This window comes from Crocodylus porosus, unplaced genomic scaffold (assembly GCF_001723895.1).
Source record: "Crocodylus porosus isolate Cpor-Errol unplaced genomic scaffold, CroPor_comp1, whole genome shotgun sequence".
Taxonomy (NCBI): domain Eukaryota; kingdom Metazoa; phylum Chordata; order Crocodylia; family Crocodylidae; genus Crocodylus; species Crocodylus porosus.
The window spans coordinates 129,081,101-129,105,278 of NW_017728886.1; the positions used below are offsets into that span (position 1 = coordinate 129,081,101).

The window sequence follows — 24,178 nt, forward strand, 5'->3', positions numbered from 1 at the left end:
AATGATGTCCTGGGATTTGCTTGAGAAGCATCTGTGGATGCAAGCCAGTGTTTTGGTCGCTTTAGTAGCCCTGCATAGCGGAGCCTTGTTCCAGGAGACAGCGACCGCCCCCCGAAGCCTACTGCAGGTGAGAGAGCAGCCTGGCACAGAGAATGAGGACCACCTTCCAGACCTGAGAGCTGTGAGTTGCAGGGAAAAGAGGACTCCCACAGGGGAGGGACATCCCCCCCGGTTAGTTAAGGGCTTCTGAAAGGGGAGGTCCCACTGAGAGGGCCCCCCCTAAAGTTACCAGCTTCTTTGTAGGGCTTGGGAAAAGCCCAAGGGCATTGGGGTTTCCTCTCAGGTTTGAGCTTATCTTTGGGGTTTATCTGTTTCAGAGCAGATACTTATCTGTGACTTACCTATATCTGGAGCGCTGGTATAGGGTTTTATGTTATTTACCCAGAGAGTATTGTTTATGTTACTGGTTTAGATATCTTATAAATATATATATACATTGTACCTATGTTTATATCCATATTCCTTTCCCTTCTGATAAGTTAATGTAAGTAAATTTGTATAGAGTTAAGTCCCCTGACTGTCCTGGCCTGGTTCTGTAGGAATGGAGGGAAACTGAGTGGTTTGCAGTTCCCACCCTGCAGCACACCTGCCAGCTAACAATCCCCTTCAACTGGGAGAAGGGGAGTATATACCCAAGTTACCTGGGCTACACTATTTAGAATATAAATATATTAATGTAGCTATATTACTCATCTATAATTGATCGAGTACAAAATTATAGGGTATTTTTGGTGAAAATAGGGTATCAGGCCTTGGTTCAGGAACCAATCCCCCATTTGTAACATTGTTTCTTACGAGAAAATTGGTTCCCAGTTGCAACATTTCGACTTAAGACATGGTTTTCAGGAACTAATTGTGTCGTAAGTTCAAGGACTCCCTGTACGATCCATTGTAATGTGTCTGATGGGTGCCTTCAGTTAATTATGAAAGCCTTAAAATCTTACTTGGCTCCATTTGTCTCTTATGGTTATATTAGAGTGATTGCTCAGTAATCTCTGTAAGTGGGAAAACCCGACTTTCCCTGCTTACAGAGAGACAGTCTGAGTTTTCCCCAGGGTGTATCTCTGTAAAGTAGCATTTCTCATAATTAGGTTGTGCTGTACATTTCAGTGGTAGAGGTTATTTTTGCTGTATTAGTGTTCTTCAGTTCTCTTTATTATGAACTTTTTCTACCAAAGTAGAACAGCACCTGGCAATGTGAATGGCAGGAAGGCCGGTGTCAACAAGTTAATCCAGTGCTGTCAGTTGTGCTGCAGATTTGGGGCTCCATATGTTCAACATAAATCTCTTTGGCTGGCCACAAAAGCTGTAGTAGCATTCAGGAAGTTATTTTACCAAAGGTAAAAACAAATGTCATCAAACAAAGCACATCAGCTGTGGCAAGACTCATCCTGCATGTTATCCAGCCTGATGTGGAACAAGGGATGATGTGTTCTCCTTGCCTGTGGATTCCCTGCCTCCCTTGCTGTCCCGTGCCTCCTTGCCAGGACCCATGCCAACCCATGCCAACTCATGCTTCATGTGAAGGTCCAAGTCTCAGCACAGAGACATGGAGTGGTGCAGGACTTGGGGAATCCCTGTGCCTCCATGGTAAGACTTCCAATGCCTCAATGCCAGCCGTGTGCATCCATGCTAGGACCTCTACTAAGCCATGTCCCACATGAAGCATGAGTTGGTGTAGGTCTCAGAGAGGTGGAATGTGGTAGTGCACAACCCGGGAAACTCCTGGCACTCCGTGCCTCTATGCTGGGACCCACCACAGGGTCTCACACCAGCCCGTGCTTCACATGGAGCATGGGGCACTAGGAATTCCCTGGGTCCCATGCCATCCCACACCTCCTTTCTGGGACCTATGCCAACTTGTGCCTCTGTGTGAAGCACAGGTTGGTGTGGGAACAGGTGCATGAGGCACAAGACACCTGGGTACCATGCCTGCACACTGGGACCCACACAAAATTTTCTTGCTTATGGAGAAGTGCTCCTAGAGATCCTGAGTAATCTTCATGATCAGGAAACCTTGACTTTCCCTACTTACAGAGGGAACCTAAGATTCCCCAGGGTGTGTCTCTGTAAGCAAGAAAAGCTGGGCAGGTATTCCCAGGGTTGCCCTGGGAGCACCCAATCCTGTGTCTGAATTCCCAGGAGTGTACAGGATTGGACCTTCAAGCCCCCATGACACCCGCCAGGACAGGCGGAGAGTATGGCCAGCTCCAAGCGGCCCATACTCACCCACCACAGAGCAAATAGATGTCTGCCACAATAAAGTATCACGTTTTAATGCTACCTCTTTCATGGCCACTGATGTGATTCGATAAAGGTTAAAGGTGTCTATTTGCTCACTAGGTGATGTCTGTTTCTACCATAAGGGAACCCAAAGACATCTTCTGATCCGGCCTCTAGGAGCTGAGCCAATCATGTCTTGACAAAAACTCACTTTCGACCTTTTTATCTCTAGCATCTTCAGGTCATATGAATTCCCGTCCCCTGAACCAGAGGTCTCTATCTTCCATGTTCAGAAGTTAATCCTATATTTATTAAGTCCCAGGCCTATTTCAAGGAAAAAAATCAAACTGTGCTAAGTTAATGACTCTTTCTGCCTAAGTATCACAGTTTTTAGGAAGAAGCACAATAATTTTAACTGTGGCTTTACCTTGAGCATTAAATCTCCTGTAACCTTTCCATGTTTTATTGCTTCTTTCCACTAATCGCATCTTTGAGTAGTGAAATTTTGAAGGCCAAATTCTGCTTCTACCTATAGATTCAAAAGTTCCACTGGCTTCCTGCATTTTAAAGTAGGCAGGATTTGACCTTGGAGAAAAGCACTGCTTTATATACAAATGAACTTCTGGTGAGGGAGTAGACTGGGAGGATGAGTTCTTTGGGAAGCCATAGGCCTACAGTAGAACACTGCCATTAGTTGGGCATAAAATTAATTTCAGCTGTACAATCAAGCGATCAGATCTTTCCATCACTCAGTGTTGCCAAAAGACAAACATTCCTCTTCCTTCTGGCATTTTGCTTACAGCTTTGTAAAACCTGCATGTTTAATTCCCATGGGCCTGCAGGTTCACTTAAAGGTTTGGGTTTGATCCACATAAACAATCTGGAGATACTTTGAAAATATGTCTCTCCTATAGTTTTCTGTCTAATAATTTGGCTTGGCTTGAAGTTGCTGTTCTTCTACTGTTATGTAAAGAGGTAAACCCTTATTTCAAATTCTTGCATTTTTTGGAGATGAAGTAGTAGATTTAATAAAACAAAACAAAAAACCCCTAAGAATCAAAAACAATAGTAGACTCTAAGGACCCAGTCCAGTTTTCTGTGTAAATTACGGACCCCCGTTTATATTAGGGTGAGCATTACATATTCAAAAGGGGCTGCCTTGGCTCTAGGTAGCTAAACACTAAAGAAATGCATCTTTTTATGCTGCCCTAAGTGGCTTTGCAGCCACCATAATCTGGCAAGCCCCATTCCCAGGGCTGCTGGACTGGCATTGCCAGAGATGCTAGAGCAAAAACACAGAATTTTTGCCATGATAAACTGCTGTGCATATTGAAGTTGTGCTTTAAACAAAAACAGAAATGATATTTTTAGTTCTGTTCAAAATATGGAAAGAAAAATAACACTTGCCAAATAGCAAGGGACGAAATCAATGAGGCGGGGAATTATTTCCAGCTTTCAGCAAAATGTGTTCTAAGAAGGAAGAATTATTTGTCTAATAAACAATAGCAATTACTTCACTAGCAGTGCTGTTTGACATTAGGGATCAGGTTCTGGGTACACAAAGAATGCAGAATCAGGTCTTAGTATTCTTAAAGTAGCTAACTGGCAAAGAGTTTGTGGGCCTGGATACACAGGATAGTTTTCATAGAATCATAGAATCAATGAGTCAGAAGGGACCTAGACAGATCATCTAATCCTGCCATGGGCAGGAAGGAGCACTGGGGGTGGCAGGGGTCATAAGACCCCAGCCAGGTGCCTATCCAGTCTCCTCTTGAAGATTTCCAGGGAAGGTGAGAGCACCACCTCTCTGGGAAGCCTATTCCAGGCTCAGGCCACCCTTACAGTGAAGTAGTTCTTCCTAATATCTAACCTAAACCTATCCTCCCTCAGCTTGTGGCCATTGTTCCTGGTGACTCCAAGGGGGGCCCTGGTGAACAGACTTTCCCCGAGTCCCTGCTGGTGGCCCCTGATAAGGTTGTAGGCAGCCACAAGATCCCCCCTCAGTCTCCTCTTGCGGAGACTGAAGAGATTCAGGTCCCTCAGCCTCTCCTCATAGGGCTGGCCACAGAGAGTCTCAACCAGGCGAGTGGCCTCCTCTGGACCCTCTCCAGGTTCTCCATGTCCTTCTTGAAGTGCGGCGCCCAGAACTGGACACAGTACTCCAGCTGTGGCCTGACCAGCACCGCATAGAGGGGGAGCAAGACCTCTCTGGACCTGTTAGTGATGCCCCTGTTGATGCATGACAGGGTGCGGTTGGCTCTGCCTATTGCTTCATCGCATTGATGACTCATATTCATCCCCTCATGACTCCAAGATCCCTCTCTGCCTCTGTGCTGCTGAGAGGGTCAGCCCCTAACCTATAACCATAATGCTGGTTCCCTCTCCCCAGGTGCAGCACCCTGCACTTATCCTTGTTGAACCGCATCCCGTTCAGATCCGCCCACTTCTCTAACCTATTCAGGTCTGCCTGGATGCGGTCCCTCCCTGCTGGTGTATTCACTTTACCCCACAGCTTGGTGTCATCAGCGAACTTGAACAGGGTACACTCCACACTCTCGTCCAGGTCACTAATGAAGATATTGAACAGCATCGGCCCAAGGACCGAGCCCTGGGGGACTCCACTGCCCACACCCTCCCAGGTCAACATCTACCCATCCACCACCGCCCTCTGGGTGCACCCCTGAAGCCAGTTTGCCACCCATGTGACTTTGCATTTGTCAATGCCACGGTCCCTCAGCTTGCCCACCAGAATTGGGTGGGATGCTGTGTCAAAGGCCTTCTGGAAGTCCAGGAAGATGACATCGACTTCCTCCTTCACATCTAAGCTCTTTGTTACCTGGTCATAGAAAGAGACGAGGTTTGTCAGGCAGGATCGGTCTTGCACAAACCCATGCTGCTTACCCCCCAGAGCATCACTTCCCCTGCAGGGCTCTCACTAATGTGGCCCTTGATAATCTTTTCAAAGACCATCCCCAGGATAGAAGTAAGGCTGACTGGCCTGTAGTTGCCAGGCTCTTCCTCCCTCCCCTTCTTGAAAATAGGGACCACATTGGCCCTTTTCCAGTGCTAAGGTACTTGGCCCTAGCACCAGGAGTCCTCGAACAGCCATGCCAATGGCTCCGCTATGATGCTTATACTGGTATGAACTAAAGTGTACCTTTAAACTGGGTTTTACTGGTATAACCACTGGTACAGACACTGTTATTATAGTATTCAAGAGCTTTATTTGGTTTACATTATATAACTTGGTAAGGGGTTTAAGGTGAACAAAAAGCAGCCATTGTTTGGGTGACCAGATTTTTATGAATATGAGATTTGGCTGTCTCTCTCAGCTGAGCAGAAATTTTCAAAGAACTTAGCCTCTTGGTGCCTCACTAAGATCACTAGTTTACAAATGGGGGGCTACTTCCCTATATCCCAAGGTAAATATGACGCAATAGAAAAGATTATGAGTTAAGCAGCTATTCTGGTAATGTGCAGTTATCATAGATCATAGTTGATGCTCTTCAATTGCTCATTGTTTGGTTTTCCATATCTGAACAATTGACAGCAATCTACAGCCTGGTGACAGCAGCAGCGTATTTCCACTTGTTAAAAAAAATCCCCGTGGAATGTATTGGGGACCAAACCAAAAAGAGAGTTTCCGTAGGTATGTAATAGAAATGACTGTGGACATACATTTAATGTAAGTTTCTTCTTTTCTATAATATCTTTTAACCAGCCTATGGAGGTTTTCTGTAAGATTGGTACAATTCTTAAGTTCCATGGGAATTCTTTAAAAAGAACTGTAAAAAGTATACTTATTTCCTATGAAATGCTGTAGGCACTCTCATAAGCACCTCAGTGTGATAACTTCATGGACACACTGACTTGTAAGGTAGAAGCTCACTCCAGCAGAAACTTCAGTGATGCCTTAAGTTACCACCCAAGCTCCTGCTCTTAAAGATATTTTGGGAGCAACAGGTTTGCCTCAGACACACTAAATGATTTTTTTAAAATCCCATCTCCACAGGCTTTTTTTCCCCTAACTTTTCCTTTTTTGTAAATTTCCAAATGAGTTTCCTTCTTTGGAGGATAACTTATCTAATGCATAAGGGGGAAGCAGTAGACATATTATATTTGGACATCAGTAGTCTCTGGCAGGCTCTCTGCAAATAGGGAATGTCGGGGTTTCCCATTTATGAAGACCACTTGGGATCTCTAGGACTTTTTTTTATAGCGAAATATGATCTAGAGGAAATTACATTGAGGTAGATGTGCCAACTGGTTGAAAACTGCCTGTGCAGAGTGGTTTCATGCCAAACAAGGAGAGCATTTTAAGTGAGATCCTAGAGTAGTCTCTGCTAGGCCAACTCTAGTCAATATTTTCATGGTTGCCTTGAGATATAGGAGAGGTATTTGCAGATGATGCTAAGCTGGGAGAGGTTGCCAGCATTTAGGAAGATGATCAGAATTGAAAGTGATTTTTGACAAATCTGAACCATAGTATGAAGTTAACACAGTAAAATGCCAAAAGACAAGTGCAAAGTGCTGCCCTTGGGAAAGAAAAATTGAATGTGTAAGTACAATACAGGGAATAACTGGCTAGGGCAGCAGCATGACAGATGGAAGTCAGGGGGCTACTATAACTGAACAAAAACACACAAGTCAGAAATGTGTGATGTTGCAGAAACCACAGTTTTTAAGAGCTGTCATATGTAAGGGACAGGAGGTAAATGTTTCTGTACTCCATGGTGGTGATGGCACTGTAGCTTGACCATTGTGCTTAGGTTTATGTTCTCCCCCACCACCACCACTTCAAGAAAAGAATAAGCAAACTGAGGAGATGTTGCCTGAGCCAGATCTAGGCTTTATTACTTTTGGGGACTTTAAAGAGTCAGGACTTCGAACTGTCCTACACCAACAGGAGAGTCCAGAGGGAGCTCCAAGAGTGAGAGGGCTAGAAAAATTAACTTGATGGATGCATTGGGTTTATTTATAGACTTATTTATAACATTATTATATAGAAGAGTGTCCCCAGTTGCTCTGTATGTCTCCAGTGGGGTAAGATAGGAAGTAATCAGTTTAATTTGCAGCAAAGATTATTTAGATTAGAGATTGGGAAAAGTTTCCCACTTGTGAGCAGGTTTAAACAGTAATAGTCTGTTTTAAGGAGGTTGTGAATTTCATCCTTTGGAGGTTTTTAAGAACAAGTGAAACTAACATCAGTCAGGGATGCTCTAGGTATATTTGTTTTTTGTCTCCACCTAGACGATTGGACTAGATGATTTCTTGAAATCCTTTCCTGTCTTACACTTCTATGTTTTTATAAATTCTTTACCACAGGTGCAAAATCATAGGCACTGAGCTGCTTTGTATCGCCCTCTTGTTGAAACCTATTTCTTTCTTCCATTCCACCCAATCATGTAGCCTCATTGTGAATCTTATGCTTTATGTCTTCCCAACAGTCATTGGTTCTCTGATTCCTTTTAGCCTTTTAACTCTTCAGAGAGTAGCAGTGAGAACCTGGAGCTGGCAGATGTCTCTTGGGATAAGTTGCAGAACTTAAGATGATAGGGATGAGCGACAGTAGCACCTGTCTCACTCCCACAGTTCCCAGGCTTGAGCTTTTGCCATTCCCCCAGGTGCCCTCTCCCCCCATCATTCCTTCCCATTGTGTCCTGTACCCTCTTAGCCTCAGACTACTTCATTTAATCCCCCCAAACCATGGCTTCCAAATGGATTTAGGTGCTTTCCATATCAGTCTAACAAGTTCCTGAGTTCTCATCTGTTCCAGTACCTGCTGCTCCCAAACCATGAACTCTCCTACCATTCCACTTTCTCCAATGCCTTCTTTCTTCAGCTACTGAAACTTCTGTGCACACATCCCCATGACATTCTTTGATCTGAAGCAAGACCTGTACTGTTCAAAAAGCTAAAAGCCTATATTAGCTTTACATACTTTAACATATGTACATAAAGTAGCATAAACATAAAAAAAGAGACCCAATAAAAATGGCATCACCTTGTTTCCACATACAAGAGAGGGTAGATTCAGTTTTATCTACCACTATCATTGAGCAAAATAAGTATTTACTGGGGGGTTTTATTGTTATTAGTCTTATATGTACTGGCTCTACAGGCTGAGGAATATCTGTTTCTACTTTATCTCATGCTTTTACAGAACTGCTAACTGGATTCCTATGATAAAAAAACTTTATTGTGACTGAATTAGTGGCTGTGGATTGGTGGCTGTAGAACAAATCCCGTTTGGTTGTCAGAATTCAAAGTGAGCTTCCCAGACTGGCATATTTTTTAATGAACTTACAGTTGTAAATCAAACAGATTTGATAGGGAACTCTTCATAACAATATGGACTATAAACATAAAACTCAAGGATGCTTCTTCCTTTTATCAGAACAAGGCTTTAAATGGGCTTTTAGGATAGGAACAGAAGTTGCACATAAACTTGTTTAAGTGATCAGAAATTGGTTTAAATGTGTAACAAAACAGAAGTTCAGTGCACATAAACCAGTTTCAAAATGACTGAAACTGGTTTAAGATAAACCTGGCTGAATGCAGTTTCAGACTTAACTGATTTGGGTCAAATCAGTTTATGAAACTTCTGTCCCAGACCCCTTCCTGGTTTAAGTTAAATCAGAGTCCCCCAGCATGCTTTGTAGCCCTGGGTTGGTCTGTGCTGTCTGTTCCAGAGAGCAGGCTTGGCCCTTCTCCTCTGCATCCTACCCAGAGCAGTGAGGGCTGGCTCACTGGCTGGCTTACTCCCCCCCACCCCCAGGCAAAACCCAGCTGGGTTTTGGGGCCAGGGAGGGGAATTAAACTTACCTTCCCCCAAGTACAGAGCTGCCCTGCCCTGCTGAAGACTTATCGCTAGCTGTGACTATGGACTACAAATCCCAGAGGCATCTGGAAGCAGAAAGAGGAAGTGACAAGGAACCCTAAGAGTCCTGTTTCCCTGATTTTGGACTGCAAATCCCAGAGGCCTCAGGGGCAGCAGGAAGAGTAAGCAAATGCACAGCCCAGGCTGCATTTATAAATTCTTCAGTTTATAGTTTTTCAGTGAAATAACTGTTCTTGTTTAAGCTTTTATGAGTTCAGTGCCACTACCTCCCCCTCCCAGGCAGAGCATGGGCTGGGGCCTGGCCATGCCCCTCCATTCCAGCAGTGAGGGGGTTAAAGTCTTGGAGGGCTAAGGCAGTGGTTGGCAGTCATGCTCTAGCAGCTTCTGGCTTGAGCCACTGCAGGCATGTGGCTGCATTTCCTGATTCAAAAGTGAATGTGTGTTTATCTGTTTATTGGTTCAATCTCTGCAGCTTAGACTAACCTGCACAGACTGAATCAATTCAGCGTTGGGCTTCTTGACTGTCTGTACTTAGCCTTAATACAGAAGAAAAGGTGAGGTTCTTGATTAGTATAGTCCCATGTTTAGAGATGTCATACTTTGGGTGAAGCACAAGTTGGACTCCCACCCTCCCAGAGTACCGAGGTTTTACCTCCTTAATGCTGTTTCCAGATCGTCTCCCCCTCCCCCAATCACTACCACCCTCAACTCATAACTTAATTGGGAAACGAAACAAAAACAAGCAAAAGAAAATAACAAAAAACAACCCTTTGAAATAACATTCGTAATGGAATAACAGAATTCATCTACATGCTTTCCTCCCCCTCCCTTGTATCAGTGTTTACAGCTCTGCTGCTGTCAAAGAACTTCTTAGATGTTTTTTATGACTCTTAAGAATTTTTTTTACAGCAACAAACAATCTTTAGACACTGAGCAAGGCTATAATAAAAAATGCCTTGCACAAAAGTATTGGTAATCAAAGGGAGTAAGTGTAGGGCTGCTTTGTAAATTCTGACTTTTAAGGTCATCAAAATGTAAATATGTATTCCATAGCATTAAACAAAAGTTAACTGGGAAAAAAAGAGTTTCTGTAAAACAGGCAGTTATCTAGTTGGAGAGAATATGTTGAAAATTGTTGTGCATGTATTAAATTGCCCTTTGGAATTGTATTTATTGATGCCATGCTGTCATTAAATCTTCTGTCTTAGCATGACTTAAACTCTGTAGGCTAGCACTGGGTAAATATTGGAGAGCAGAAATAGTTGTGGGTTTAGATGATTCTTTGGTAAGTCCTTCCCCACAATTCTGCAGAGTGGAGGATGGATGGTCACTCACAATGAGTGTTTTGCTAGAGATTTACAAAAAACTACAAGTCTTGGTTCCAAAATGATACCTTTTATTTAACCAATTGGAAAATGGCAAGAAAGTTATCCTTTTCTGCAAGCTTTTGGGATCAAAGTCCCTTTATCAGGCTCTGGGAAAAGTACAAGATGGTAAAAAGTCCCGATATGTAGGATATAAACTTATTTTTTGCACAGTGAGTGCTGAAGATGGAAGGCTGTCCCTCTGGGTCCATGACATTGTCTTTGTGAGCTGTGCTGAGTAGCTCTTTGATGTGTTGATCAGGTAGAATTCCTTCCCTGAAGGTGTCAGAGGGCAGGCAGGGAGGTAAAAAAACTTTCTTGTTGTTCTGCAAAGAAGTTTAAAATCCAAAATTTAAACTCTAGCGAAAGCTCTCCCATGTTTTTATGGGCAAAATTCGCCTGAACTCACCTCCTTTTTTCTTCCGCCTTATGGGTATGCAATGAATAGCCAGCTTGCAGTACTGTTATAAAATATGTTGTTAAGCTGCTGAAAGAATTTCAGTCCTGTAGAAAATTACTTTATGGGCTCAGTTGCCCAATAATGCCCTCTTGGCTCTTGCCTCGGAGTGAGATCATGATGCCACAATCTCATTCTGGGGGTGTTGGTGTATTATGTGGAGACTTTGGTGCTAGAAGAAGGAACTTAATTATGCGAATAGGCTTTCAAAGGTTTCACACACTCCCAGTGATTTCAGCAGGGGTTTAACAAGATCAGCATCTCTGACCTTTTTCCTTAGGTGCCTACAAATGAAACTTGACACCTAACTTACATGTACAAGTGTGACACTTCTGGCAACAAGTTTAAGAGGAGGGGTGGTTCCTGAAGTATTACAAGTGCTTCTCAGATTATTTAAAGTCTTCCAAGGTTTAAGAAGTTTGTCTTCAGAATGTATTGATTGTAGGGACGTAAATACCACTTTAAAAAATATCAGCTTAACCTATTGTAATTACAACAGTTAAATGATTAATAAGTATGGCGACCACTGTCCTGGCCCATGTAGAGCTGCTCTGGCTCAGCTTGTGGGGTGCCCCTGCCCAGCACCAGCACTTCCAGTGCCCCCAAAGTGCATCAGGGACTCAGTGGCTCCACAGGGCCATGCCTCATAACAAAATGGGCAAGCAGGTGGGTCCTAGCTCAGGTCTGGGCGTGGACAGGGCAGGCAAGGCACACTGTAGAGGTGCAGAAGCCCAGGGCTCCAACCTATGACTGCAAAATCAGGCAGGCAGGGGAGGGTATGCTGAGCCCCAGGCCATTGCCTGCACTGCCCCACCCTGCTATGGAGGAGGGGGCTGCACCCACACGCCTGGAGTAGAATGAGGAGCTGGGGGCCAAAGGATTGAGAAGTCCCACTAGGCAGGCAGCACTGCCCACGAAGCCATGGGTGGCAGCAGCCAGCAAGGGGCTTTGCCAGCCCACTGCAACAACCAGCACAGGGCTACACAGGGCCAGCTGCAGCAGAGCAGGAGGGAAGGGGAGGGGTGACCAGCACCTAATAGGCTCTGTGGACCCTGGTGCAGATGTGGCAGGTTAGGGCGTTAAGTCTGTATTGTGATAGGGTTGCTCATCATCTTATGTAGAGTTTAGATTATGAATTTGTATGGGAAGGTTTGCATGAGGAAGATTCTGCCTCAGGGGCTGAACTAGATGACCTCTGGAAGTTGCTTCCAGACCTACTTTTATATGACTTTAAGTTCTTGGGGTACCCATGGAAGTGGCAGCTCCCTGTTCCTCATCTATAGGCACCACTTCGTAGTTTGGCAACGGGCAGCTGGACAGCTTCCCAGCTGCCCTTTCCCCACACAGTGCTGCAGGTGTGCTTTTTAAAACTCCCTGGGCATTTGGCCCCACATAGTGGGGAGAAGCTCCCTAGATTCTGGCTTCTGGTGACCAGGGAGGTTTAAAAAGTTCCCTGACAGTTTCCCTGCCAAGGACTTTAAACACAATGTCTGGTAGCTCTAGCGGGGCTGCCAAGAATCAGAGGCAGGGTTTAATGTCCCACAACACTGAGGACTCAAACCGGTCCTAATGCTGTCCAGAGCTGGAGCCAAAAATCAGCTGATTGTCAGCCTACTGGACCTGTGGGCACTGCTCTTCCAACTCATTGGTGCTGGGGGCTTATGATCCAAGGCTGCCCCTGCACTGGCAAGTAATAATAGTGTGATTAGGATCTGATCCCTGATCCCAACAATTACATGCCCTGCCATACACGATATGTAGCGTAGTAGGAGGCACAATTGTTGGGACTGTAGATCAGATGCCATCATTCCTTTAAATGCCATATGTGCTAGGGCCCTAAGAGGTACACAGCTCACTTGGCAATGAGGAACTATTGCATTTGTGTGCACAAACATGTTCACCTTTTTACTCATTAAACAGGGGTGTGTTATTGCCATATGAGGCAGAGTGTACTATTCTTTGCAACATCTGTTTTGAAAAATAGCTTCCATAACTGAACCTGCAAATGGTATTGTGATAAGTGGGAGGGAATGAATTGAGAGCACAATTTCTCTCCTGCAATATTAGTAGATGGGACAAAGCCTGGTAGAAAAATAAAGGCTCATCTGTGTTTCAGAAGAAATAAACTAACTGCTATTGATTGCTGTAAATTAACACAAATGGGGCAACAGCAACATGAAAAGCCCACTTCTCTCTCTGATTTTAAATCTCTTGCAGTTCAGTGTTAGTGTTGCTTGTAATAAGAGTAGATGACAAGAACTGAGAGAATTGACTTTGCTTTTGTTTCCTTCCACTAACTTTCCCTGTAGTGAAAATAGTATTGCTGACTTTTTGTGTAAAAACCTTCAGTTTCCCCTTCTTATGTGCAACACTTATGCACAAACACAGCAGGAACAGAAACATGTCTTTTTGGTTGAGTTGGTGTTGGGGGGTCGCAGTGCAAAGTTAAGTTGCCATCAAAAATGGCAGAAGGTTTCTGCCACACAGTAATTTAGCAGTGAACAAAAAAGGTGTTTATTGCTATCAAAATCCTAGTGAGAAGAGCAATGGCAAAACCCCCCAAATTGCAATGATTTACGTTCATGTTTATCTTCCCACCCTGTAGGCATGTCTACACGTGCGCCTTAATGCACATTAGCCTATTTTAATGTGCATTAACTAAATAACACATTTTAAGTGACACTTTAATGAACATTAAAGAGATTAATGCTCATTAACCATCACTTAAAAACCAAGTGTGGAGGCTACTCCAATGCACTATAATTACACAGTGTTGGAGCAGACTCATATGAATTAATGAACAAGCTTTAGTTCAAACTGCCATGTTCAAGCTGCCATGTTGAAGCATGAAGATGCTGATACATGAGACGCTGTGGTGCTTTAATTAGAGTGGCTCTTGAAGGCATTCTAATTAAAGTGCTGCCTCCCTCCCCCCGGAGCATGTGTAAAGTGCCCTATGCTCTTTAGTTAATATGCATTAAGACAAGCTAATGCACATTTTCCTAGTACATCACAGCTACTAGATTTAATGTGTATTAACTAAAGTACATTAATGCTTATGTAGATGTGCCCATGGGTAGAAATAGATGTTGCCTGACAGACGGCGGCACAAATGATGAGCAAATAGACATCCCTGCCTTTTTACACCACATTAAGTGTTGCGACAAAGGGTGGTATAAAATAGTGGTGCTTTATTTCAGTGGATATCTATTTGCTCTGAAGCAGGAGAGTGAAGGCAATGCAGAGCTGCCTGCACTCTGTGGCCACCCTGGGCTCTGGGGCTTGAGTGGTCTGATCCCGTTGATGTGAGCAATAACGCTGAGTCCAGGTAGGCTTTTTTGGATAAGGAAAAATATTTACAAAGTGTCTGGAGATTCATGCCCAAAGTTAGGTCAAAAACATTAGTTTACAACATCATAAGAGCCCATCCTTCATCCAAGGTTCTTCTTAGTGAAATTTTTCACATGTTGCAGTCTAGTCTGAGGATATTGGCAGGCATCTTTGGCACCAGATTCAGTTACATCAGTGTAAATTAGACCATACTGTGGTCCCTGAAGAAATGTCCCCGTGCTATGCTGAAAGCCAGAGAGCTCTGTATAAGACAGGTTTGTTCTGCTATAGGATATGGCTTCTGCTGATGGCATTTGTTCACTGCTTTTCTGTGCTTTGGTGTTTTCCAGATTCTGACCTGAGTATGCGGACACTCAGCACACCCAGTCCAGCATTAATATGTCCACAGAATTCACAAGGCTGCCATAATGGCAGAGGATCTTCCACCTCCTCATCCTCAGTCACTGGGGAGACAGTTGCTATGGTCCATTCACCTCCTCCAACTCGCCTTACTCATCCTCTCATCCGGCTGGCATCCAAGCATCAGAAAGAACAAGCTAACATAGATCGGCTCCCAGACCACTCCATGATCCACATTTTCTCTTTCCTGCCAACCAATCAGTTGTGCCGCTGTGCCCGGGTGTGTCGCCGCTGGTATAACCTGGCTTGGGATCCACGGCTTTGGAGGACTATTCGCCTGACAGGCGAGACAATCAACGTAGATAGGGCTCTTAAAGTGCTAACCCGGAGGCTTTGTCAGGACACACCAAATGTATGTCTCATGTTGGAAACAGTAATTGTTAGTGGCTGCAGGCGGCTCACAGACAGGGGACTCTATACCATAGCTCAATGCTGTCCAGAACTGAGGAGGTTAGAGGTGTCAGGCTGTTACAACATCTCCAACGAAGCAGTCTTTGATGTGGTGTCACTGTGTCCAAACCTGGAGCACCTGGATGTGTCAGGTAACAACATAACTAAAGAAAAAATAATGTAACCTGGGTTGAGGGATTCCAGCCTGTGTATATGTGGATGTGACAGAGAGAATGCAGAGAGCTGCAGCACATAACTTGGCCCAGGTAACTGCCCAGAAGCAAAGAGCTTCTCTTTTCCCCTTATCTTCCTAGGCACTAATCTTCCAAGGCACTTTCTCACTCCTAAATGTATCACTGCATAGGGTGTAGTGGGCATCTTTGTACTTAAGGAACTCCAAACTCTCCATCAGTAACAGGATGTTTATCAGTTAAATGATGTTTTCCTATCTTTTGAAATGTCTTCTCCCATGCTAAATCTATAGATTTATGCCCTGGTATATGTATAAATGCTGCATAGGTCATACACAAGCCACATGAGACATTAAAAGTCTCCCCAGTCTGTACCTCTGCCTCATCGTTTTAACTTCCTCTAAAAACTCAGCAGTGGCAAAAATTAAACACAAAATCAGTTTTGGCACAAAAGATTGAATAAGACGTAAGCAGCTGGTTTCTTATTGTCTCTTTCAGTTGGGGGAAGAATGTTTACAGGAGAGTTCATTTTAAGAAGTGCAAAGTATTAAACGTATACATTTCACTGCAAAGATGCCTGAAGAGAAGAATCTAAAATATTGATGTGGAGGAGGGAAAAAGCTGCAGGCTAGGATTTACCTGTGATTAAATATCATGTAACATTTGGAATATATTTCCACTCTATTTATTCTCTTGTAATACTCCATTAGCCAGCACTTATCACTTGTAACACCTTACGGCCAAGTCCAACTGAAAATGTTCTGTTCAGTCTAAATAAATGCTGGGGTTTCCCTTGTTTCTACCAGGTTAATGAAAAGGGCCCTTGACAGTCTGTCTCTACCAAGTGCACTTAATGGAAAAGTTTGCATAAGGGCCCCTGCAAAACTGTAACTAGAAATGTGAAGTGCTGCTTGGTTTTTTTTTTCTTTGATTTCAACAATACCCTGCTGTGCTGAAGTCCTAAGCTTACTATTCTACTGCATGTCAACCAGAAAATACAAGCAACCAGAAACAGAAATGAAAAAAGTGTTATTTCATTATCCACACTGAGTCATCTGTAAGACGTAAAAACAGGTTCTTATGTGGGACATGAATCCATTAAGTCCTGAGTATTTCAGCTTGGACTAACTTCAGTGGAAATTTAAAGGCTTCCAATCCTCATTCAGTGCAGAAACAAGAAAATTGGTTTCAATTGAATTTTAACTGGCTTGCACATAAAAATCTTTAACTTAATTAAAGCCAGTGAAGTCACCTCAGTGAGTTGGCAATCAGGTTTGAAGGACCTTTTAGTCAAGTCTTGACTTCAGGATTTGGCCTGCACATTGTATGTGTTGAAAAATGAACAAGATTTTAAAATTGGTTCAATACAACCTAGTGTCATGTTTATTTTTTAATAGTAACTTCTTACACAGTTAGTACAAAACTAGTCAGAGGTAAATGAAAATTAAAGCAGAAAGAAAAGAAAACTTGAGTCTTTTCAGGTGTGAGGGGTACACTTTCACTCAGTATTAAAATAGATGGCGTGCTCTGAATACCAAGAGCTACGTTTACATTCTCTGACCTCCGAAGAGGTGAGATTGTCAAAGAATCAAAAAGAGTCTCACTCTACATTAGTGTAAGAACTGGAGAGAAGACTGATATAATCTGGTCTGTTCTCTCCCTCTTTAGTTTCTTCAGTCTGAAGGTGAAATAACTTCTTTGTCCTCCATAGAATAACACTGATGCAAAAGACAAATTCATGGGTTTCCCTAAAAATAAGTCTAGGAAGAGTTTTAATAATTATTTCTAGTAACATGGGTAAGAGTATTTTTAGCTCCAATTTCTAGCCAGACTTAAGTACTTCAGGAGGCGGTGCTGGCTCCTACCCTGGGGGTCTTTAAGAGGAGGCTAGATGTACACCTTGCTGGGGTCGTTTGACCCCAGTACTCTTTCCTGCTATGGCAGGGGGTTGGACTCGATGATTTACTCAGGTCCCTTCCAACCCTAGAAACTATGAAACTGTACAAGTTAAATAAAGATACACATCATTAACAAATCTTGATTTTTATCTTAACAGTCTCTAAAGATCACATCAGGAGGGGGCATTCTATTACTGCATGTTCATTTTTAATTGCATCATTTGCTTATTGTTAAAGGTGCATCAAAAAAATGAAAGCACCCATACAATACATGTAAAGGTTTACATTAATTTGACACATTGCAAGAATTTTAAAACCCCTGCTACTTGTGGCTTTGGTTATTCTCACAGATGACAAAAGAATGATATCAGGTTGCTTGAAAGCTCAAAGGATTCCAGTAATAATCCATTTGATGTGATTTCCATACATGTCAAACTTTTGACATAGATGAGAAGAACCAGCATGAGCCTGAAGTCTGTGGGATCCACGATTTTGTGGCACTTTATTAAAATCATGAGTTAGAAATACTGACCTTGTAGAAAGCCTGATCAGATCATGCAAGCATCCTTGCTTCTCCTCGGAAAGCTAGCTACAAGAGTCCTTTAACCAGCCAATGAGTTTTATTCTGTTAGTTCAATTTCATTGAAAACTCCAGCTTTGAGCAGAGCTAATGTTACACCAATTAGAAAAGAAGGGAAAAGGATTGCCATCCAAATGCATGTGTCAACTGAACTGATCTAATTGTTTGGTCCATTTGTTCCCAGCCCCACGTAAGTAACCCTAAACTCCTCAACTTTTCAATTTGAATAAAACATTTAAAGTTAGAGAGGTATGGCTGCACTTCCTTCCATATGAAAAGAGACAGAGAAAAAACTTACGTCAGTTCAGTGAGATGTGGTGTATCTACCAAAAGGAGTGAGGATGTGGACAGACAAAAAACAGGTATAATTGTTTTGTCTGTCCACATCCTCACTCCTTTTGGCAGATACACCACATATCATACAACCTAGCGAAGGAAGATTTATGGGTGAAGATTTTAGAAGCTGAAGGTTTGTCCAGTTATCTACACTGCCAAAAAGTTCTATGAGGAGTCCTGGTCCAACACCTTTCCATTCTCCCAGTGGTAGAATGAATTGTATGTGCAGTCCTATGCTAAGATCACATGTCTCTTGATTTAGTAAACTGAGAGCAGAGATTAAAATACTAGAATTTCTAGCTCTAATATTGACTCCCACTGGAATTTTGGGAGTTTCCAATCATAATTCCCAGGTAACTGCTAAGTCTTAAAAAGACACAAAACAGCCTAAGAACATTAGGTGTCCATCTCCTCTATGTGCAAGGGCAGAATAGGGGGTGCCTATAGACATGTGGGGAGACTGCTCTGATGCCCTGTAATTACAGTGTGTTGGAACAGACTCGATTAACCAGATCTGCTGAAGCATGCTAATTAGCATGCGTCCAGCAGCCTCTGCATCTCATGCATCAAAATATTGAATTGCAGGGGCCCTGATACACAAGACACTACAGGTGGTTAAATTAGAGTGGCTTTCGGAATCGCTCTAATTAAAGCACTCTTTTCCCCCCTACCTCTCCCCCCCTACACACGCACACACTCCTAGCAGGTGTATAAATGCCCACAGAGTCCTTATAACTCCTTTTTGGGCACTAAAGCTTGGGTTTGGGGCCTGGGTTCTGCAGTTTCTGTCCTTACAGTTGCATGTTATTATTTGTAAAATGTTCTTTCCCTCTATTGTTGCGTGAAAGACCCAAACAAGGTAGAGAAGTGGAATTGGACAGCACAATATGAAGCCAGTTTCCCTTTTCCCCCAGTATTGTCTAAGGAACCAGTAATCATCTTCATACAAGAAAGAAGTTAAAGTGTTTTTGATAAACTGGCAACTTAACCATGAAGCTCTACTTGTCCATAGCTTGCAATAGTGTACATTTAGTTTCTTTGTTTTCAGTTACCCTTTAATGTAATATGCATGGATATAATGTCATAATTAGAAACTCCCCCTCCTCCCCCCCCCCCCCCCCCCCCCGCTCCCCGTAGGGCATATGGGTAAAGTTGGAAATGCACATTTTTCTGAACTGACTTCATCCTGAAAGTGGCTTTGATGTAAACACCCTATGACTTTAAATCCAGACCTTAAGCTTATCTATGTTTCAAAGTTCAGGAGAATTCAGCTCTGAGTGTTTGAATCCACTTGCAGTTTAATAATAAAGCTAGTTTTTACCTAGGGTATTTTGAAAGTGCTTTCATAACAATATCCTTCCCTTTTCTGACTATAATTTTTACCTCCTCTTCACTGTGAGCTCCTGTCTTCTCTTTAAGCAATGTCATCACCACCTCATTCCTGTTCATAATCCAGACATCTTCTCCCTCCTGGATAGTTTTCCTCCATTTTCTTGGGTGTTTTGATTTCTGGTTAGGGGGGGTGTCTTTGCAAATAGAGTAAGATGTGATCTCTGCCCCAAAGACTCAGAATAGGAATAGCGCTATTTGTAGGTCTATAAAAAACCATTTAGATATGAAATCTTAGCTTCTGGCCAGCCCCTGTACAGAAGAGAGAGGGCACAGTCTTAGCAAAAATATAGCCTAAAATAATGAGACTACTCATATTCAAGTGGTAAAGGCAGTTAGAGCAGAAAGGTGTGAGCATAAATGTGGAAAGGATTCTGGAACTCATAGTCCTCATGTGAAGTACAGTAATACTAGTGTAGATTTGGTGGGTGTTCTGTTCTAGATACAGGAGACTTTGACAATCTTGGTGAAGATGTGGCTTCTCGGTCTTGGAAGGTCCTAGATATTTGACTCAAGCTAGATTTGCAAAAGAAACCAATAGCTAACTCACTTGAAAATTTTCATAATATGTTCATTCCATCTACCTCTTTGTTCTGAAAGATTGACAATGATAATGTATCAATATTTTAATGTAAAAACAGGCATTTCTATTCATTCTCAGTGTTTTCCATAAAATGTGTTTTGTAACTCTCAACACAGTCCATGGACAGTCTCAGATACTTAAGAAGTTTGTTGAGCTTGACTGCAAGTTATTGTCTACCAGGTTAGCCAAGGTTCCTTCACAGTCCACTTAGACATTTCTCCTCCCATTTTAAATCCATTATTTCATCTATGAAAAAACCCTGCTTTTGGGAGGGAGTGGGGGTTATATCTTTATTATTTGGGTCAAAAAATTGTCACAGACCCAGAAAAATGTCTTTTCACTTTAATAAAAGAAAATTCAATCAGTCATATATCAACACAGATTCTCTTTCTGGTGGAACCATTTTGAACATCCTTCCTATGAAATACAATATGCTGTAGCCAAAGTAACTAGACAACAAGGAAATGCTGAGCCTGTCAGAACAGTGATCGCATATTAATATACTTTAGTTCCTGCACTGCTGAGAGACTTTTGACCTTTTTATTTTCATTTCAGATATGCATTAGCCATTCATATGTCCCTCCTTTTTCAGATATTAACAGACAGAATGTTCTTCTCTGCAGACCTTTATTCTCACTGACCTGATGCTAAAAGCAGGCACTTAAAGGGTCTGTACTTAGACCTTCCTCATTAAGTGGATCTGTGTAGAGACAGACCTGTGACTTAATGCCAAGTGCCATGAAAGGTGGTGCTCTGCCTGGCTTCTATCTCAGCAGACTCAGTTAGAGGATTGGACCCTTGCTTTATCTATTACACTGCTGAATTTAAATAGTATTTCTTCCCTTTTGAAAACTTTAATCATGTTATTTTAATATCTTTAATGAATCTTCATTACATTTTGTATTCAAAAGCTCTGAGCTTGTATAATTTATGCTCACAAACTATGTCATACTCTGCATGGATGTATACTGGTATATTGGGAAGGGAAAAAGCATTCCTGATTGTTCAGAGCTTGTTGTTGACTAATCAGAATTGTTCTGTTTGTCTCAAGATAGCAAGGTTTTGCCAGGTGCTGTGTAAAACTTGCCAATTGCACATTGGTTAGAGTTCAGCTTAACTTTCCAACTCTTTTAGGAAAATCGAAAACTTAGATAAAAAACTTCAGTAGGATGATTAATTAATTGATCAAGCAAACTGGCAAATCTTGTTAAGATTGAAACATAATAGGTTGGAGAATGATTTTTCAAGCCAAGATCCTATTATGGGAACAAACCAGTTGACCTTCTCCTAAGGTTTTATCTTTAATGCAAACAAAACTTTTTATAAACCTTTCATTCAAACTCTGTGTGGGTTCCTCTCGTGTCTGGATAGACATGTGTGGATAGTACAGTTTTTCTGAGATGCTCAGCAGCCAAAAGTTGTCATGATCTTATTTGCATCATAGAATCAATTCTTAGCTACCCGAGTTGTGTGTTTCTAGGTTCATGTAGCTCTAATGCATCCACTGATGTTTCCATTTTACTTGCTTCCTCCTTTTACCCTCACTGATTTCTTTTATTCTGCTTATTATTTGCCCTTTGCCTCCATCCCCACAAATTTGTTATAGGTTCAGCATTCTTCTTTGGCCTTGTTCAGCATTCTTCTTTGGCCAGTGCTACAGTTTCAGGGAAGATTTTACTTTTAATCACTCTTGAACTCATCCTTTTGGTGAACTCAAAGAGCCTCCCCCTCTCTGGGAGCAACCTTATGGTTCAACCCCTCTGAGACAGGACTTCTTAGTGGTATCTGCCTTCCTTCTTGTTTTTCAAATATTGGATATAATAAGCTGGTACAGAGGCCTTAATTGGTTGGGTTTTTCTCACTAGGAATCTCCAAAGTCACTGAATCTAGTGACAAATTCACAAAGTTGGCAACACTAAAGAGGCTATGTCATAGCCCAGGGGTGGGCAAAATACATCCCATGGGCCAGATCCAGCCCATGAGGCCATTCTATCTGGCCCACGGGGCCCCTAAAAAAATTTTGAAAATTAAAATTTATCTGTCCTTGGTTTCTGCCAAAAATGATGGGAACCAGAGGGAGTAGGACCCAGAGGAATCCTCGACAGGCTCCTGCAACAGTAGAGCCTGCCCAGCCCCGCCCATCCAGCCAGGAGCCCCAGCAGGGGCATCTGCCCTGGGAACACATAGCTGGCCCAGCGCGGGAAACTCAGGTAAGGGGGGGAAGGTGAGGAATGAGGTGGTGTGGAGTGCAGGGAAAAATGGTCCCTCCCCTGCCGCATGGCCAGCGCTCTCTGCTGCAGCCACTCGCAGCCCACACGGGGCTGTCCTGAGTAGGTACAGGCAGCCCCGCATGGGCTGCAAGCAGCTGCAGCACAGGGTGCCAATCATGGGGCAGGTGAGGGGCTGCTTTTCCCCTGCACTCAGCACCAGCTTGTGACCCGCCCCCGCTGCCAGCCTGGGCCCTGTGCAGCTCCGAGCTCTCCCATCAGGGCTGCGCATGGCGGCAACAGCTGCGGCCCCCCCCACTTGTCGCGCCGGGCAGTGTTTGCTGCTGCCACCCACTCAGAGCTCTCTTGCTGGCTACCACAGAGGTAGTGGTGGCAGCCTCACTTCAGCCTACCATGGTGCAACCTCTGGGCGGGCAGCAGCAAACACTGCCCTGCGCAGCAAATGGGGGAGTCGCAGTGGCTGCCACTGCCGCAGTGCAGTCCTGACAAGTGAGCCCAGAGCTGAGCGCAGGGAAAGAGTGGCCCTTCACCCACCCTGTGCCTTGCGCCCTGTGCCCTGTGCTGCAGCCACTCATAGCCCACGTGAGGCTGCCTGTGCCTGCTCAGGAGAGCCCCGCGCAGGCTGTGAGCAGCCGCAGCAGGGAGTGCTAGCCATAGGGTGGGCGAAGGGCCGCTTTTCCCTGCCCTCAGCACCAGCTCATTCCCTGCTGCCCCCTGCCTGTACCACGGGGCTGGGGGGGCACTGGAAGTGAGCAGGTGCAGGGGGCCCAAACTGGTGTCCCGGGACCAGCACCGGTGGGGCCCAGAACAGGGCAGCAGGAGTACAGGGGTTCCGGGCGGCAGGGGCTCTGTGGAGCCAGGCCAGCTCCCCCCTCTCCCTGCTGGTGCAGTGCAGCCAAGCCCAGCTCCACAGACCCCTGCCAGCCTGCGCCCTGCTCTGGGCCCAACCAGTACTGGCCCTGAGACATTGGTCCCAAGATGGTGACCTGGGCCAGGGCACCTGTCAAGGGGCGGGACTACCCATGCGACCTTCCACAGCTTGCCAAAACTGGGTAAGTGGCCCTCTGCCCAAAATAATTGCTCGCCCCTGTCATAGCCTCATCCCTCCAGGGATACACTGGTCCATGTCTGGCTGCCAGGGGTACACTGATCCAAAAAAGTTGAAAACCAGTGGTCTAATGTTTAGGGAACTAGGTTTCCTGTGGCCTGAGGGGTTTAAAACCTTCAGCCCTTGCTTTCTAAGAGGTCACTCTGCCTACTGTGGCTGTAGGCTTTCTGATGTGAAACATTTTTCATCTTTTCTGTTGATTTTGGGTCACTGTTCAGAAAAAAAATCAGGACCCATTAGGAAAGAGAGGGGAGAGCATGTGAGTATGACTATCTCTAGCTCAGTAAGTAGAGCTGCTAGAGAAGTGTCCTGCTTTCTTCCTTCTTCATTTTTCCTCCTTCAAGCCCCTTCTACTTCCTCCTTTATACATTTTTATATTTCATAAGTAGTCCTTGGAATAGAGGCAAGAACCCAGGTCTCCTCTTTTTCTCAAATGGCTATACTAATGATTGGATTCCAAAGTGATCTGACTTCTCCTTGGTATTGTGAGTCATCTTCAGTGGCTGAGTAACGAAGTAATAGCTTGGTAGTTAGGGCAGCCTTGTGTGGTGAGAGATATAGATTTGAATTCCCTCAAGCTAAGAAGAGGCTAGAATTTACAATCTGGCCCTAGGCCTCAAGGGGGATTACACCTTTTCTAGCCTGAATGAAACTAAGTGAACAGGGGACATTACAGGCACCTATACATGTAACACACCCTATACATATTAAAGTGCCCTGAGGGCCATTTTGAGGCACGGAACACTGAATACATGTGACACTGCAGGTGCTTTAATTAAA

The 24,178-nt window shown here is 43.8% G+C and overlaps 1 protein-coding gene across 5 annotated transcripts in view; it reads left to right on the top strand.

Annotated features, from left to right (window-relative positions):
* Positions 1-24,178, top strand: part of FBXL7 (F-box and leucine rich repeat protein 7) — a 330,312-nt gene that overhangs the window by 303,581 nt on the left and 2,553 nt on the right. For all 5 annotated transcript variants that reach the window (XM_019541798.1, XM_019541814.1, XM_019541824.1 and 2 more), the window contains one exon: positions 14,626-15,237. In XM_019541798.1, the coding sequence (XP_019397343.1) occupies positions 14,626-15,237 (612 nt within the window). The remainder of the gene's footprint in view (positions 1-14,625; positions 15,238-24,178) is intronic.